At 36.3% G+C, this 17,081-nt stretch overlaps 1 protein-coding gene across 4 annotated transcripts in view; it reads left to right on the forward strand.

The window, feature by feature from the left end:
• UNC13C (unc-13 homolog C) overlaps positions 1-17,081 on the forward strand; it is a 615,854-nt gene that overhangs the window by 417,329 nt on the left and 181,444 nt on the right. For all 4 annotated transcript variants that reach the window (XM_067747577.1, XM_067747567.1, XM_067747553.1 and 1 more), the window contains one exon: positions 13,655-13,740. In XM_067747577.1, coding sequence (XP_067603678.1) covers positions 13,655-13,740 — 86 coding nt within the window. The remainder of the gene's footprint in view (positions 1-13,654; positions 13,741-17,081) is intronic.

Genomic DNA, 17,081 nt, shown 5'->3' on the forward strand with positions numbered 1-17,081 from the left:
CATGTTTCTTTTTTTTAATTGAAATATAATTAATTTATAATATTGTGTTAGTTTCTGGTGTACAGAAAAGTGATTTGGTTATACATACATTTATCTATTCTTTTTCAGATTCTTTTCCATTATAGGTTATTACAAGATATTGAATATAGTTCCCTGTGTTATACAGTAGGTCGTTGTTTATCTATTTTATATATAGTAGTGACCCATGTTTCTTTAAGTCACATCACCCAAGTGTAGACCCAAGAATAGAAAAACAGCAGCCACTCAGGATATCTTTGGTTCTTTTTGCCCTTGCTCCTTGGTCTAGCTCCTCTGTATTCTCTCACCTACAGCTGATGTTCTGCAGTCTCCTTTTCTATTTATTATCTATGTTCCCATTCCCCATGTTGCTCTTCTTCTGTTCCCCTCTGATATCATGGCAGTCACTATCATTTACAGCATACACCAAGGTTCCTATCACTGTTGGTCCTTGATACCAGAAGTTCTGAATCTTCTCTTGCCAAACTTGTTCATGCTGCTGCTTCGCATCTCTGTACAGGCTACAGGAGTGACCCTCCATTGAAAATAAGCTGATGTCACAGCCCCTAAGAACCAGTAAAGAGGAGGAGTTGTTTCTCCAAACCCTTGATTTTCTAAAACCACTGTTTTCATAGCAAGCTCTATTGTTTCACCCTCTAGCTTTCTTTGTGAGACTTATCAAATATATATCATATGATATGTTTTATACATATATATATATATATATATTTTTTTTACTGTCATTTCTACTAGGTTGTAAACTTCTGAGGGGCAAGGACCGTGTGTATTTTATTTAGCCCTTAGTGCTGTGCATAGCACATGCTAGGCCTTCAATTAATAGCAACTTATTAACAAATATTACTTCTTAAATGCTAAATATGTTAGCACTCATTTGTATTATATTACCTCTTATTTTACTGCTTGTAAAATTACAAACTTTTTAGTTTTTTTCTAAAATAAACAAAACATTGCAAATTGGATTGAAGACGTGTATATATGCCTCCCTGAATTCAATTCCCTTTACTACTTGCCCAAACCTAACTATTAGAATAGGTTTGATCTTTTTACCCCCATGAATTTCTTTATATCTTTATGATATATGCATGTATTTTCTAGAAAAGTGTGTCAGGTATATGCCGACCCTCTCCCCTAGAGACATCAACTGATCTGCCTAGAGGCAGAGGCTGAGAGCCTGAGAAAGTGCCAGTTGAAAAACTGAGAAAGCTGAACATGGGATCAGTAGAATAATAGGAAATAAGGCCCTATAGAGTAGTGGGTCCTGGTGAAACCTCCCAAGCATACAGTTTGGGTATGAAGGGATATGTCCTAGGAGACAGTATGAATAAAATATTGACCTGCTTTGAATAAGCCCAGTCCCTAATTGGATTAAGGTCATCTCTACCAACTTTAAAACACTACTGCCAGAAGAAAAATAAATCCTTTCTGAAAGAATACCAGTATCACCCAGAGACTCAAATTTACACACACACACACACACACACACACACACACACACACTTCTTTCAATCAGAAATAAGTAGGCATTGAACTTCCCCGATGCTCCAGTGGTTAAGACTCCCTGCTTCCACTGCAGGGAGCATGGGTTCCATTCCTGGTCAGGGAACTAAGATTCTGCATGCCATGTGGTGCAACCCCCCCCAAAAAAAAAATTTTAAAAAGTAGGCATTTTAAGAGATTAATGTAATAGAATCTAGAAATACAGATGTTATAATAACTATAATATATTTAAGAAATTAAGTAAGAAAATGGAGAAACAGTGAATTTAAAACTAATGAAAGGATCAAATGGAAATTCTAGAACTGAAATCTACAACAAATGAAATTAATAACTGAACATATGGATTTACCAGTTGTTAGACACAGCTGAAGAGAGAATTAGTAAATATGAAGATGGTCCAGAAGAAAATATTCAGAAGGAAGTTCAAGTAGACAGTAGATGAAAAATAAAGACTTATCAAAATTAACTATATGCTGGATGTAAATTGTCTCAACAAATTGCAAAATATTGAAATTACTCAGAATATGTTCTTTAACCTTAGTTTAATTAAGGTAGAAAACAGCAACTGAAAGATACTTAGAAAATCCCCGAATAGTTGGAAGTTAAGAAATCAGGATTAAAAATGTAAAAACTTTTGATTGGATTACTATGAAAATACAGCATATTAGGATGCCGCTAAATGCAGTTCCTAAAAGAAATTTATACCTTAAATACACTTGTTAGAAAGGAACAAAGCCCCAAAATTAATTATCTAAGTATCTTTCTTAATAGAAAATGAACAACATATTAAACCCCCCAAAAGTAAAAGGTAAAAAATAATGAAGAGCAGAAATTGATGAAATAGAAAACAAACATATGGTCATATAACTACTATCAAAACCAAGATACAGAATATTTTTATCACCCAAAAAATGGTGATAAAAATATTATCCCAGGCCCCTGGCAACCACTGATATGTTTTCTGTCCTTATACTTTTGCCTTTTCAATAATATATTATAGATGGAATCATACAGTTATATAGGTTTTTTGAGTCCAGTTTCTTTCATTTAGCATAATTCATTTGATACTCATCCACACTGTTAACATGTATCAGTTGTTTTTTCCTTTTTATTACTTAGTAGATTGTATTTTATGAACCTATCTCAATTTATTTATCCATTCATCAGCTGAAAGACATTGGCTATTTGCAGTTTTTGGTGATTGAAAATTAAGCAACATACATAGTTTTTGTATAAGTATAAGGTTCATTTCTCTTGGATAAATACCTGGAGTGGGACTGCTGATAAATATTTAAATCAAGTTAAATATATTTAACTTGATTGCCAAACTGCTTTCCAAAGTGACTGTCATATTTTGCATTCTCGGCAGCAGTGTATCAGAATTCCAGTGTATCTTTACAGAAGCTGTAAAGATACAACTTCTTTGTATCTTTACACGTTTCCCAGCCTCGTATTGTCAGGTGTCATTTTGTTTTGTTTTGTTTTGTTTTGAAGCTATTTTAGTAGATATGTAGTGGTATCACATTATATCAATAATTTTTATTTGAAAGTACCTAATGACTAATGATGTTGACATATTTTCTTTTTTTGAATTTTATTTTATTTATTTTTTTATACAGCAGGTTCTTATTATCCATTTTATACATATTAGTGTATATATGTCTATCCCAATTCATCACATCACCACCCATACATATTTTCATATGCTTATTTTCTATCTAATTATTTTCTTTGCTAAATTGTCATTTAGATCAATTGTCCATTTTTTATTGGGCAATTTTTTTCTTATTATTGAGATTTGAGAGTACTTTGAATATTCCAGATATAAGTCCTTTATCAGATATTCTTCAAATTGTTTTCTCCTAGTCAATTGCTCTTCTTTTCATTTTCTGAACAGTTTCTTTTTAAAAGCAGATTTTAATTTTCATGAAGTCCAATTTATCAGTATTTTATTTTATGGTTTGCACTTGTGACAGATCTAAGCAACTGTTGCCTGATGCAAGATCATAAGATTTTCTGTGTTTTCTTTTAGAAGATTTATAGTTTAGGTTTTGTGTTTAGGTCTGTGATCATTTTGAGTTTTTTTAAATATGTTGTGAAGTTTGGGTCCAGGTTTACAATTTTTTTTTAATTTTTGCATATGGATACCCAACTAGTCTAGCAGACGTATTGAAAAGTCTATCTTTTCTCCATTGAATTAATGTAACATCTTACTGAAAATTAATTTACCTTGAAGATACACTGTTTAATTACTATAGTTTCATAGTAAGCTGTGAAGACAGGTGTTGTAAATCCTTCAGCTATTTTAATAAATACCATTTTTGCTCTTCTAGTTCTTTTGCTTCACCATGTAAATTTTAGAATGAATTTGTCAGTTTCTACAAAAAGAGTTCTGCTGGAATTCTGGGTGAGATTGTGTTGAATCTGTAAATCAACTTGGGAAAAATTAACATTTGAATGACATTAAATATACCAATTCATGAATACAACATATTTCTCCATTTATTTAAGCTTTACTTCATGTTTCTCCTCAGTACTTTGCAGGTTTCCTCATATAAATCTTGTACATATATTCTAGATTTATGCCTAAGTATTTCATCTTTTGCTGCTGTTGTAAATATATTGCTGTTTTAATATCAATTTCCAATGGTTCATTGCTAGAATATAGAAATACAATGATTGTGTGTCTTGACTTCATATTCTGTGACCTTGCTGAACTTATTTAGTAGCTTTTTTGTAGTTTTTTGGAGATTTTCTATGTAGATGATCATGTTGTCTGCAAATAGTTTTATTTCTATATGCCTCTGACATTATTTCTTTTTCTTGCCTGTTTACAATCTTTAGGACCTCCAGTACAGTGTTTAATAGGAATAGTGAGAGTAAATACCATTACCTTGATCCTTATCTTAGTATGAATTAGCTGTAGGTTTTTGCAGATTCTCTTTATAAGGTTAAGGAAGTTCCCTTTAATTTCCTAGTTTTAGGATATTTGTTTTTGTTTTTGATTTGTTTTGTTTTTAGCATGAACAAATGTTGAAGTTCGTCGGATACATTCTCTGCATCTATTGACATGCTAAAATTTTTCTCCTTAGTCTGTAAATATGGTGTATCACATTGATTCATTTTTGAATGTTGAACCTATGCTGCACTTCTGGGATAAGTCTGTGGCTCATGATATTATTATCCTTTGAATATATTTAAGGATTGAATTTTTCATTTTTTATTGAGGACTTCATCAATTTTATGAGAGATAATGCACTTTAGTTTACTTTTTGTATAATATATTTTTTAACACCTTTATTGGAGTATAATTGCTTTATGATGCTGTGTTAGTATCTCCTTTATAATAAAGTGAATCAGCTATACATATACATATATCCCCATATCTCCTCCCTCTTGCATCTCTCTCCCACCCCTATATGTGGACACAAAGCATCAAGCTGATCTCCCTGTGCTATGCAGCTGCTTCCCACTAGCTATCTGTTTTACATTTGGTAGTGTATACATGTCCATGCCACTCTCTCACTTCGTCCCATAGTACCCTTCCCCCTCCCCATCCTCAAGTCCATTCTCTAGTAGATCTGCATCATTATTCCTGTCCTGCCCCTAGGTTCATCAGAACCATTTTTTCTTTTTTTTAGATTCCATATATATGTGTTAGCATACGATATTTGTTTTTCTCTTTCTGACTGACTTCACTCTGTATGATAGACACTAGTTCCATCCACCTCACTACAAATAACTCAATTTCATTTCACTTTATGGTGGAGTAATATTCCATTGTATACATATATGCCACATCTTCTTTATCCATTCATCTGTTGATGGACACTTAGGTTGCTTTCATTTCCTGGCTATTGTAAATAGAGCTGCAATGAACATTTTGGTACATGACTCTTTTTGAATTCTGGTTTCTCAGGGTATATGCCCAGTAGTGTGATTGCTGGGTTGTATGGTAGTTCTATTTTTAGTTTTTTAAGGAACCTCCATACTGTTCTCCATAGTGGCTGTATCAATTTACATTCCCACCAATACTACAAGAGCGTACCCTTTTCTCCACACCATCTTCAGCATTTATTGTTTGTAGATTTTTTGATGATGGCCATTCTGACTGGTGTGAGGGTATATCTCATTGTAGTTTTGATTTGCATTTCTCTAATGATTAGTGATGTTGAGCGTCCTTTCATGTGTTTGTTGACAATCTGTATATCGTCTTTGGAGAAATATCTGCTTAGGTCCTCTGCCCTTTTTTTCATTTGGTTGTTTGTTTTTTTGATATTGAGCTACATGTGCTACTTGTAAATTTTAGAGATTAATCCTTTGTCAGTTGCTTTATTCTTAAATATTTTCTCCCATTCTGAGGGTTGTCTTTCATCTTGTTTATGGTTTCCTTTGCTGTGCAAAAGCTTTTAAGTTTCATTAGGTCCCATTTGTTTATTTCTGTTTTTATTTCATTTCTCTAGGAGGTAGGTCAAAACGAATCTTGCTGTGATTTATGTCATAGAGTGTCTGCCTAGGATTTCCTCTAAGAGTTTTATAGTGTCTGGCCTTACATTTAGGTCTTTAATCCATTTTGAGTTTATTTTTGTGTATGGTGTTAGGGAATGTTCTAATTGCATTCTTTTACACTTAGCTGTCCAGTTTTCCCACCATGACTTATTGAAGAGGCTGTCTTTTCTCCCTTATATATTCTTGCCTCCTTCATCAAGGATAAGGTGACCATATGTGCGTGGGTTTATCTCTGTGCTTTCTGTCCTGATCCACTGACCTATATTTCTGTTTTTGTGCCAGTACCATACTGTCTTGATTACTGTAGCTTTGTACTATAGTCTGAAGTCCAGGAGCCTGATTCCTTCAGCTCCATTTTTCTTTCTCAAGATTGCTTAGACTATTCGGCGTCTTTTGTGTTTCCATGTGAATTGTGAAATTTTTTGTTCTAGTTCTGTGAAAAATGCCATTGGTAGTTTGATAGGGATTGCATTGACTCTGTGGATTGCTTTGGGTAGTAGAGTCATTTTCACAATGTTGATTTTTCCAATCCAAGAACATGCTATATCTCTCCATATGTTTATAATCTTTAATTTCTTTCATCAGTGTCTAACAGTTTTCTGCATACAGATCTTTTGTCTCTTTAGGTAGGTTTATTCTTAGGTATCTTATTCTTTTTGTTGCAGTGTCAAATGGGAGTGTTTCTTTAGTTTCTCTTTCAGATTTTTCATCATTAGTGTATAGGAATGCAAGAGATTTCTGTGCATTAATTTGTCTCCTGCTACCTTACCAAATTCATTGATTAGCTCTAGTAGTTTTCTTTTAGCGTCTTTAGGATTCTCTATGTATAGTATCATGTCATCTGCAAAGAGAGACAGCTTTACTTCTTCTTTTCTGATTTGGATTCCTTGTATTGCTTTTTCTTCTCTGATTAATGTGGCTAAAGCTTCCAAAACTATGTTGAGTAATAGTGGTGAGAGTGGGCAACCTCGTCTTATTCCTGATCTTAGTGGAAATGGTTTCAGTTTTTCACCATTGAGAATGCTGTTGGCTGTGGGTTTGTCATAATGGCCTTCGTTATGTTGAGGGACGTTCCCTCTATGCCTCCTTTCTGGAGGGTTTTTATCATAAATTGGTGCTGAATTTTGTCAAAAGCTTTTTCTGCATCTATTGAGATGATCATATGGTTTTTCTCCTTCAGTATGTTAATATGCTGTATCACATTGATTGATTTGCGTATACTGAAGAATCCTTGCAATCCTGCGATAAACCCCACTTAATCATGATGTATGATCCTTTTATTGTGTTGTTGGATTCTGTTTGCTAATATTTTGTTGAGGATTTTGGCATCTATGTTCATCGCTGATATAGGCCTGTAGTTTTCTTTCTTTGTGACATGTTTGTGTGGTTTTCTTATCAGGGTGATGGTGGCCTTGTAGAATGAGTTTGAGAGTGTTCCTCCCTCTACTATATTTTGGAAGAATTTGAGAAGGATAGGTGTTAGCTCTTCTCTAAATGATAGAATTCACCTGAGAAGACATCTGGTCCTGGGCTTTTGTTTGTTGGAAGATTTTTAATCACAGTCTCAATTTCAGTGCTTGTGATTTGTGTGTTCATATTTTCTATTTCTTCCTTATTCAGTCTCAGAAGATGTGCTTTTCTAAGAATTTGTCCTTTTCTTCCAGGTTGTCCATTTTATTGGCATATTGTTGTTTGTAGTAATCTCTCATGATCTTTTGTGTTTTTGCAGTGTCAGTTGTTACTTCTTTTTCATTTCTAATTCTATTGATTTGAGTCTTTCCCCTTTTTTTCTTGATGAGTGTGGCTAATGGTTTGTCCATTTTGTTTATCGTCTCAAAGAACCAGCTTTTCGTTTTTTTGATATTTGCTCTTGTTTCCTTCATTTCTTTTTCATTTATTTCTGATCTCATTTTTATGGTTTCTTTCCTTCTGCTGACTTTGGGGGTTTTTTGTTCTTCTTTCTCTAATCGCTTTAGGTGTAAAGTAAGGTTGTTTATTTGAGATGTTTCTTGTTTCTTGAGGTAGGATTCTATTGCTATAAAGTTCCCTCTTACAACTGCTTTTGCTGCACCCGGTAAGTTTGGGTCATTGTGTTTTCACTGTCATTTGTGTCTAGGTTTTTTTTTTTCCTCTTTGATTTCTTCAGTGATCTCTTGGTTATTAATTAGTGTATTGTTTAGCCTCCATGTGTTTGTATATTTTACAGATTTTTTCCTGCAATAGATATCTAGTCTCACAGTATTGTGGTTGGAAAAGATACATGATAGAATTTCACTTTTCTTAAATTTACCAAGACTTGATTTGTGACCCAAGATACGATCTGTCCTGGAGAATGTTCCATGAGCACTTGAGAGGAAAAGGTGTTCTGTTGGTTTTGGATGGAATGTCCTATAAATATAAATTAAGTCCATCTTGATTACTGTATCATTTAAAGTTTGTGTTTCCTTTTTCATTTTCATTTTGGATGATCTGTCAATTGGTGAAAGTGGGGTGTTAAAGTCCCCTACTATGATTTTGTTACTGCCAATTTCCCCTCTTATGGCTGTCAGCATTTGCCTTATGTATTGAGGTCCTCCTATTTTGGGTGCATAAATATTTATAATTGTTATATCTTCTTGGATTGATCCCTTGATCATCATGTAGTGTCCTTCTTTGTCTCTTTTAATAGTCTTTATTTTAAATTCTATTTTTTCGATATCAGAATTGCTACTCCAGCTTTCTTTTGATTTCCATTTGCATGGAATATCTTTTTCCATCCCCTCACTTTCAGTCTGTATGTGTCCCTAGGTCTGAAGTGGATCTCTTGTAGACAGTATACATACGGGTCTTGTTTTTGTATCCATTCAGTGAGTCTATGTCTTTTGGTATGAGCATTTAATCCATTTACCTTTAAGGTAATTATCAATATATATGTTACTATTACCATTTTCTTAGTTGTTTGGGTTTTGTTATTGTAAGTCTTTTTCTTCTCTTGTGGTTCCTGCCTAGAGCAGTTCCTTTAGCATTTGTTGTAAAGCTGGTTTGGTGGTGCTGAATTCTCTTAGCTTTTGCTTGTCTGTAAAGGTTTTAATTTCTCCTTCAAATCTGAATGAAATCCTGGTGGATAGAGTAATCTTGGTTGTAGGTTTTTCCCTTTCATCACTTTAAATATGTCCTGCCATTCCCTTTTGGCTTGCAGAGTTTCTGCTAAAAGGTCAGCTGTTAACCTTATGGGGATTCCTTTGTAGTTATTTGTTGTTTTTCCCTTGCTGCTTTTAATATTTTTTCTTTGAATTTAATTTTTGATAGTTTGATTAATATGTGTCTTGGCATGTTTCTCCTTGGATTTATCCTGTATGGGACTCTCTGTGCTTCTTGGACTTGATTAACTATTTCCTTTCCCATATTAGGGAAGTTTTCAACTATAATCACTTCAAATATTTTCTCAGTGCCTTTCTTTTTTTCTTCTTCTTCTGGGACCCCTATAATTCGAATGTTGGTGTGTTTAATGTGTCCCCGTGGTCTCTGAGACTGTCCTCAATTCTTTTCATTCTTTTTTCTTTATTCTGCTCTGCAGTAGTTATTTCCACTATTTCATCTTCCAGGTCACTTATCCGTTCTTTTGCCTCAATTATTCTGCTATTGATCTCTTCTAGAGCATGTTTAATTTCATTTATTGTGTTGTTCATCATTGCTTGTTTCATCTTTAGGTCTTCTAGGTCCTTGTTAAATGTTTCTTGTATTTTCTCTATTGTACTTCCAAGATTTTGGAACATGTTTACTATCATTACTCTGAATTCTTTTTCAGGTAGACTGACTATTTTCTCTTCATTTGTTTGGTCTGGTGGGTTGTTACCTTGCTCCTTCATCTTCTGTGTGTTTCTCTGTCTTCTCATTCTGCTTCACTTACTGTTTTGGGGGTCCCCTTTTTGCCGGCTGCAGGTTCGTAGTTCCCGTTGTTTTTGGTTTGTGCCCCTAGTGGCTAAGGTTGGTTCAGTTGGTTGTGTAGGCTTCCTGGTGGAGGGGAGTTGTGCCTGTGTTCTGGTGGACGAGGTTGGATCTTGTCTTTTTGGTGGGCAGGACCATGTCCAGTGGTGTCTTTTGCGGCATCTGCGACCTTATTATGATTTTAGGCAGCCTCTCTGCTAATGGGTGGAGTTGTGTTCCTGTCCTGTTAGTTGTTTGGCATAGGGTGTCCAGCACTGTAGCTTGCTGGTTGTTGAGTGGAGCTGTGTCTTCACGTTGTGATGGAGATCTCTGGGAGAGCTTTTGCCGTTTGATATTACGTGGAGCCGGGAGGTCTCTGATGGACCAGTGTCCTGAACTCGGCTCTCTCACCTCAGAGGCAGAGGCCTGACACATGGCCAGAGCACCAAGACCGTGTCTGCCACACGGCTCAGAAGAAAAGGGAGAAAAAAAAAAAAAGAGAGAAGGAAAAGTAATAAAATAATGTTATTGATATAAAAAATTATTAAAAATTTAAAAAGTCAAAAGTAATAAAAAAAGAAAAAATAAATAAAGAATGAAAGAAAGAAGTGAGCAACCAGACCAAAAAACAAATCCACCAATGATAACAAGTGCTAAAAACTATACTAAAAAAAATGACAGACTGAGCCCTAGGACAAATGGTAAAAACAAAGTTATGCAGACAAAATCACACAAAGAATCATACACATACACACTCACTAAGAGAAAAAGGAAAAATATATATATAACGTTGCTCCCAAATTCTACCACTTCTATTTTGGGATGATTCGTTATCTGTTCAGGTATTCCACAGATACAGGGTACATCAAGTTGACTGTGGAGATTTAATCCCATGCTCCTGAGGCTGCTGGGAGAGATTTCCCTTTCTCTTCTTTGTTCTTGCAGCTCCCAGGGTTTAGCTTTGGATTGGCCCCGCCTCTGCCTATAGGTAGCCTGAGGGCATCTGTTCTTCGCTCAAACAGGACAAGGTTAAAGGAGTAGCTGATTCGGGGTCTCTGGCTCACTCATGCCGGGGCGTGGGAGGGTATGGATGTGGGGCAAGCCTGCTGCGGCAGAGGCCAGCATGACATTGCGCCAGCATGACATTGCACCAGCCTGAGGCGCACCATGTGTTCTCCCGGGGAAGTTGTCCCTGGATCGTGGGACCCTGGCAGTGGTGGGCTGCACAGGCTCCCAGGAGGGGAGGTGTGGAGAGTGACCTTGCTTGCACACAGGATTCTTGGTGGCTGCAGCAGCAGTGTTAGCATCTCATGCCCATCTCTGGGGTCCACACTGATAGCGGCGGCTCGCGCCCATCTCTGGAGCTCGTTTAGGCGGTGCTCTGAATCCCCTCTACTTACACACCCTGAAACAATGGTCTCTTGCCTCTTTGGAAACTCCAGACTTTTTCCTGAACTCCCTTTGGCTAGCTGTGGTGCACTAACCCCTTCAGGCTGTGTTCATGCTGCCAACCCCAGTCCTCTCCCTGGGATCCGACCTTGACCTCGAAGCCCGGAGCCTCAGCTCCCTGCCCCACCCGCCCCTGGAGGGTGAGCAGAGAAGCCTCTAGGGCTGGTGAGTGCTGGGCGGCACCGATCCTCTGTGTGGGGATTGCTCCACTTTGCCCTCCACACCCCTGTTGCTGCGCTCTCCGTGGTTCCGAAGCTCTGAAGCTGCCCCCTCTGCCACCCTCAGTCTCCACCAGCAAAGGGGCTTCCTAGTGTGTGGAAACTTCTCCTCCTTCACACCTCCCTCCCAGAGGTGCAGGCCCTGTCCCTATTCTTTTGTCTCTGTTTTTTCTTTTTTTCTTTTGTCCTACCCAGGTACATGGGGAGTTTCTTTTCTTTTGGGAGGTCTGAGGTCTTCTGCCAGCATTGAGTAGGTGTTCTATAGGAGCTGTTCCACATGTAGATGTATTTCTGATGTATTTGTTGGGGGGGAAGGTGATCTCTACATCTTACTCTTCCGCCATCTTGAAGGTCTCCCAATGTCTTTGTTTTTTTTATCAGGGCACCATAAACAGAATTAATACATTCTTTATTCTGGAGTCAAAAAATTAAAATAATAGATTTCCTCATTTTACGAGCTTAAATCACTGTAATTATATCACTTACAATTTTGTTGTTGTGTAACTATTACATAAAAGTTAATATACTACATATATGGGATATTCTTAGCTATCCACAAATGAAACATTACTTGCCAAAGGTTATTTTTATATAAAGGGGGTAAAATTTATTGTTGGAAACTAATTTTGTATATATCTAGGTTGTATTTATTTTTTGATCATAGGAAGTGTTCTGTATTAATACTTAATAATGCATCCACATTTAAGTTTTAAAGTATCAGTTGACATTATTAGATAAATTGATAGATGGAAATTAGTAAGGGATATTTGATGAAACATGCTGTGGTTTGGTGAAATAGTATGTAGGATATGTGGTCTTTTCTTTGTTGAGGTTATACTGAGGTCACATTTACTTAAGTAACCCTTTGTATCCCATTCAGGGTTATATTGCTCTTTTCTCTTTTTTTGATTTGGACTCAAAGATATAAATGAATATGAAGTCCTTATTGAATTTGTTACAGTATTGCTTCTGTTTTATGTTTTGGTTTTTTGGCTGTGAGGTATGTGGGATCTTAGTTGTCAGACCAGGGATTGAACCTGCACCCCCTGCATAGGAAGGAAAAGTCTTAACTTTCAATAAAGACTTTAAAAAAAAAATAAATGGTCCACATCAAAAAAATCTTAAAAATAAAAAATAAATGAATGTGAGAGTTATTCTTGTTACTTTACATATATATGTATATATGTATATATCTATATTTCCTTAATATGTTAGCTTGTATATATGTATGTAAACATTTATATACATGCACTTTATAAATAATATATTCAATGCATAAAATATGTAATATATATTTGTTAGAACAGAAAATACTTTCAGTCTTGCATCTTGGCATGGGCTGAGTGTTTACGATGAAATGAAATGAATGAAATTATTTTCGCTGGGCTTATCATGAGATTGAAAACACATACAAACAGAATACATATTCAGCAGCAGTAGGAATCTTGTCTTTGGCTTAAGCTTGTTTGATCTAAAATATACAGCCTGCCTGATAGTTCTGGAGTCCTGATTAATGGGTCCACCATGGGCCATTTTACCAGAGGAGTGAGGAATCTTTCTTGAAATAATTTGCTTTAAGCAAATAGAGAATGGAAGCACTCAAGTTTGCTTCGAGAAAAATGGCTGACAGATGAATGCGAGCTGTGGTTTTTGCTGTTATATGGTATCTGCTCCTCAGATTCATCTGGCCTATCCTCAAATTGAGACATACGAAGACAAAGTGTTTGATAAAACTAAAGGGACTCTTTAGACACAAGCAGACACACAGCATAAGACATCCATCAGGAACCCTGGGCAACATTACAGTGGCACTGACGTAATGAAGTCTGTTTTCCTTTCACCCACTAATTGTCTTTATCGCCACACTCTGGTGTTCAGCTTTTTTTCCCTACCCCTGAAAATTTATAAAGAGAAATCTCATAAGTAAAAGTATTTATAAACTATGTAATAATTACCGTGGTGTCTGTGTAATGTGAAGTGTTTTTTTTCAGACACATTTTTCTTTTTGATCTACTAATATATGTGTTTGCTCTTAGGTTTCCTCAAGAACTGAACATGGGAAAAATAAGTGCTGAAATTATGTGGACCCTTTTTGCTCAGGATATGAAAGATGCACTAGAAGGTAGGTACAAATATTTAAACTTATTAAGAGTATACGTTTTAGTTAAATTTTGATTTTGTGTTCTTGATTTTAAATGTAAGGAACTGTTGCATCAAAACATCAATCACTGTGATCAGTTTAGTTCTGAAACTGATTTCCACATTGTGGAAAGATAAAGATCGCAAAGTATTTAAAAGCCCTGAAGAAATGCATTTTAAATCAAATGGTCTAAGTTGCAGGATAATAGTGAGTATTTCATATGTAGGACAAAGTTTAGATGCAGGAATACTTTATGGCATAAATCAGACCATATTGAGAAGGTAGATGAGTAATATTAGTTTAGATATTTGTCTACCTAGACTTAGAAATGGTATCCGATGGCTGGGCAGGTTAAAATATGGCCAAAGCTGGTGCAAAGACAATGGCAGGGCTCTTCACCAGAAAATCCACTTTCAATATACTCAAATCATAGAATGTAAAGCATGGGAAATGCAGCTCTCAGTTGAAAAACTATAAATTTCTTTGAGCACTCACCTTGTGTTTCGAGTTGGAGGTAGTATGTTTAACCAGCCTAAGGGTTCCTGCTCTCTAGGAATTTAAAACCTAGTAGAAAGTTTTCTTTGCACTTATTCACTATGTATTAAGCCCCTAGATGCTAATGCCCAGACTGCACTCAGTATGGAAGATACAACAATGAACAGGACAGCTATGGTCCCTGCCCTCAACAAGATTATGCAAGACAGCTGCAAATATGTAGACGGTTGCAATGTGGGGGTGGTCAGTGCTAAAGATGATGGAATATCTGGAGGTGAAGCTCCTAAGTCAGACTTAGGACAAGGGGGCAAGGCAGGTTTTCTAGAGGAACTTCCTCTGAGGAAGTGTTGTCTTGAAAAAGACCTGAAGTATAAGTAGGAGTTCACTTTGGGAAGAGTTGAGCAAGAAGCATCTCTGTCTTGTCCTGGTCAAGGACAAAGCATTAACAAGTAGAGTGAGCACAGGGTTCATCTGAGAAGAGAACTCAGCTGGTCCTCTGAGCAACAGGTAGCAGGAAGTGAGGCTGGAGAAATTGGCAGGGACCAGCATGTGCTGCCTTGTGGGCCATGATGAGGAGTTTGACTCTCTGCTAAGAGAAACGACAGACCATTAGGGGATTTCAGGAGGTACATGTCCTGTTCAGATTGGCAGCTTAGAACAGGCATTGGGACCGCAGAGTGGAAGGTGACTGAGTTTGTGCTCATTGTGCCACTGTTTTTTTCTTAGTGTTGCTGAAATGTCAGCTTCTTGCTAGGGCACACAGAGGAAGCATACAGTACTTTTCCTTATTTGAAAAAGAAGGTACACAATAGATTTTAATACCTGATTTTCGGGTAAAGTCTGGGTCTACCACCTAATTAGATAAATTAGGACTTATCCTTAAAATTATACCAGAACTTGCTCAGAGATGCAAACTCCTTATTCCGCAGTGAAGCGTTCCTTCTCCATTGTATTGATCAATCCTGCTTTCTCTACCTCTGCCTCCTACCAACCACAACCTTTTCATCAGCTCGTTTACTGCCTGGATTTCTTTTCCCACCACTCTTCACAAGCAGCCATGTAGGGCTCAGGAGCTAAAGTCACCTCCATGAATAACCTTATCTTAATCCTCTGCATAGCAACTAATTACTATCCTTTATTTACTTGTTTACTCGGGCTTCTTATCTGTCTTCCTTGCCACAGTGCAAATTTTTTGCCTGTGATTTTTATCAACATATCTATATTGCCTAGAATGAAGCCTAGAAAATAGAAACTACTTGATAACTATGTGTTGCATCAGTAAAGACTTTACCAGTTAATCCCAACTCAGTGTAGTGGTAGAAAAAGCAGTAGAGACTTCTGTTTGTGATCCTTTTCTGTGTGATCTTGGGAATATTTTAAGAGGTCAACACCTTCGTGTTTCGTTGTCCTCACCTGTAAAATGAAAAGTTCACACTGGATCAGAGGGCTGGGCAATGGGCAAGGAGCCGCTCCTGCCCGTATTTCAGAGGAACTTGACTATTTGGGACCGTTCCACAGTGGCATTGCCCACCAGTGCACATTTCGTTTGGACAGGGCCTCTATCTTTATTTATATAACATTTGTGCAACTATTGGATGTTTTATTTTATGTTACCTTTGCTTTAAAAAATAAGTAGTAATTTTAGACAACTAAGTATAATATTTATGTCAGGAAATGTAAATCTCAAAAAATATAACGTTTGTTTGAAACAACAATGAAATTAGAAATGCTACATATAAAGCACCATAACTTTGGTTGGATGTTTATTGATTAGAGGTTAATAATTTTGTGCAAAAGCAGTATCCCAAAATGCTGAGATTGTATTATTAAAAGTCAGGTCCAAGATCAAGGGTAAGTAATTATTTTGTGATTATCTTAGGTTTTCTGGAGACAAGAATCCTTTCCTTAACACAAATTTTTTAATGTTTTTTTAATTTGTTATTTTATTTTTTTAATAGCAGCTGTATTGAGATATAATTCACATCCCATACAATTCACCTAAAGTGTCCAGTTCACTAGTTTGCACATTCACACCCATTTTCAGGAAGGCATAATGAGCATAGTGAGGGAGTAATTTAGATTGCAGTTCCTGGTTTATGTATCTTCTACACCAGATGAGAAGGCTTTTGAGTGTAAAGATTGTATTTCTCATGTCTGTATTCACTGAACCTTAATAGAAGCTTAGTATGTGTTAGTTTACTTGAATCAAATTACAAATGGGACAACCTTATACAAAGAGCCTCACAGACAAAGCCAGATACTTACATTCAAACTAAACATTTCTAGTATTGCTAGTTGGGAGGCAGCAAGAGATCTGAGTCTGGGAAACCCAGTTTCAGAAAGCTTTCTCACTTATGAGCTGCACCAGCTTGGGCAATTAATGTATAACATCTCCAAACTTTAGTTTTCCTTTCAGTAAAAAGGTGATAAGAGTTCCCAGGTTGGTGTGAGGATTACATGATACCTCAAATATACTATACTTCAAAATCACGGTGCTAATGGGAGGAGAGCATTATTATTATATAAATGGAGAAAGATCTGTGAAAGTCTCAAAACAGTCTCCTTTAGGGGTCATTTAAGGTTTAAAACTCCTGGGACAGTGTTTACAAATCCATGTTCATTTGTTCCCTATCTCTCCGTCCTTCCCTTTCACCATTTCGATGTAATAGATGGCTTCATACTGTGACATTTTAAAAAATGTGACATGAATAATAATTGTTAAAGAAAATAAGGACTAGGAATACCTCACAGAATAGAGGGCATATACTTAAAAACATTCTTCTGGCAGGCTCTTTTGCATGTGATAGTAATGTTCTTACTCTCCCTAT

This window comes from Pseudorca crassidens, chromosome 1 (genome assembly GCF_039906515.1).
Source record: "Pseudorca crassidens isolate mPseCra1 chromosome 1, mPseCra1.hap1, whole genome shotgun sequence".
Lineage (NCBI taxonomy): Eukaryota > Metazoa > Chordata > Mammalia > Artiodactyla > Delphinidae > Pseudorca > Pseudorca crassidens.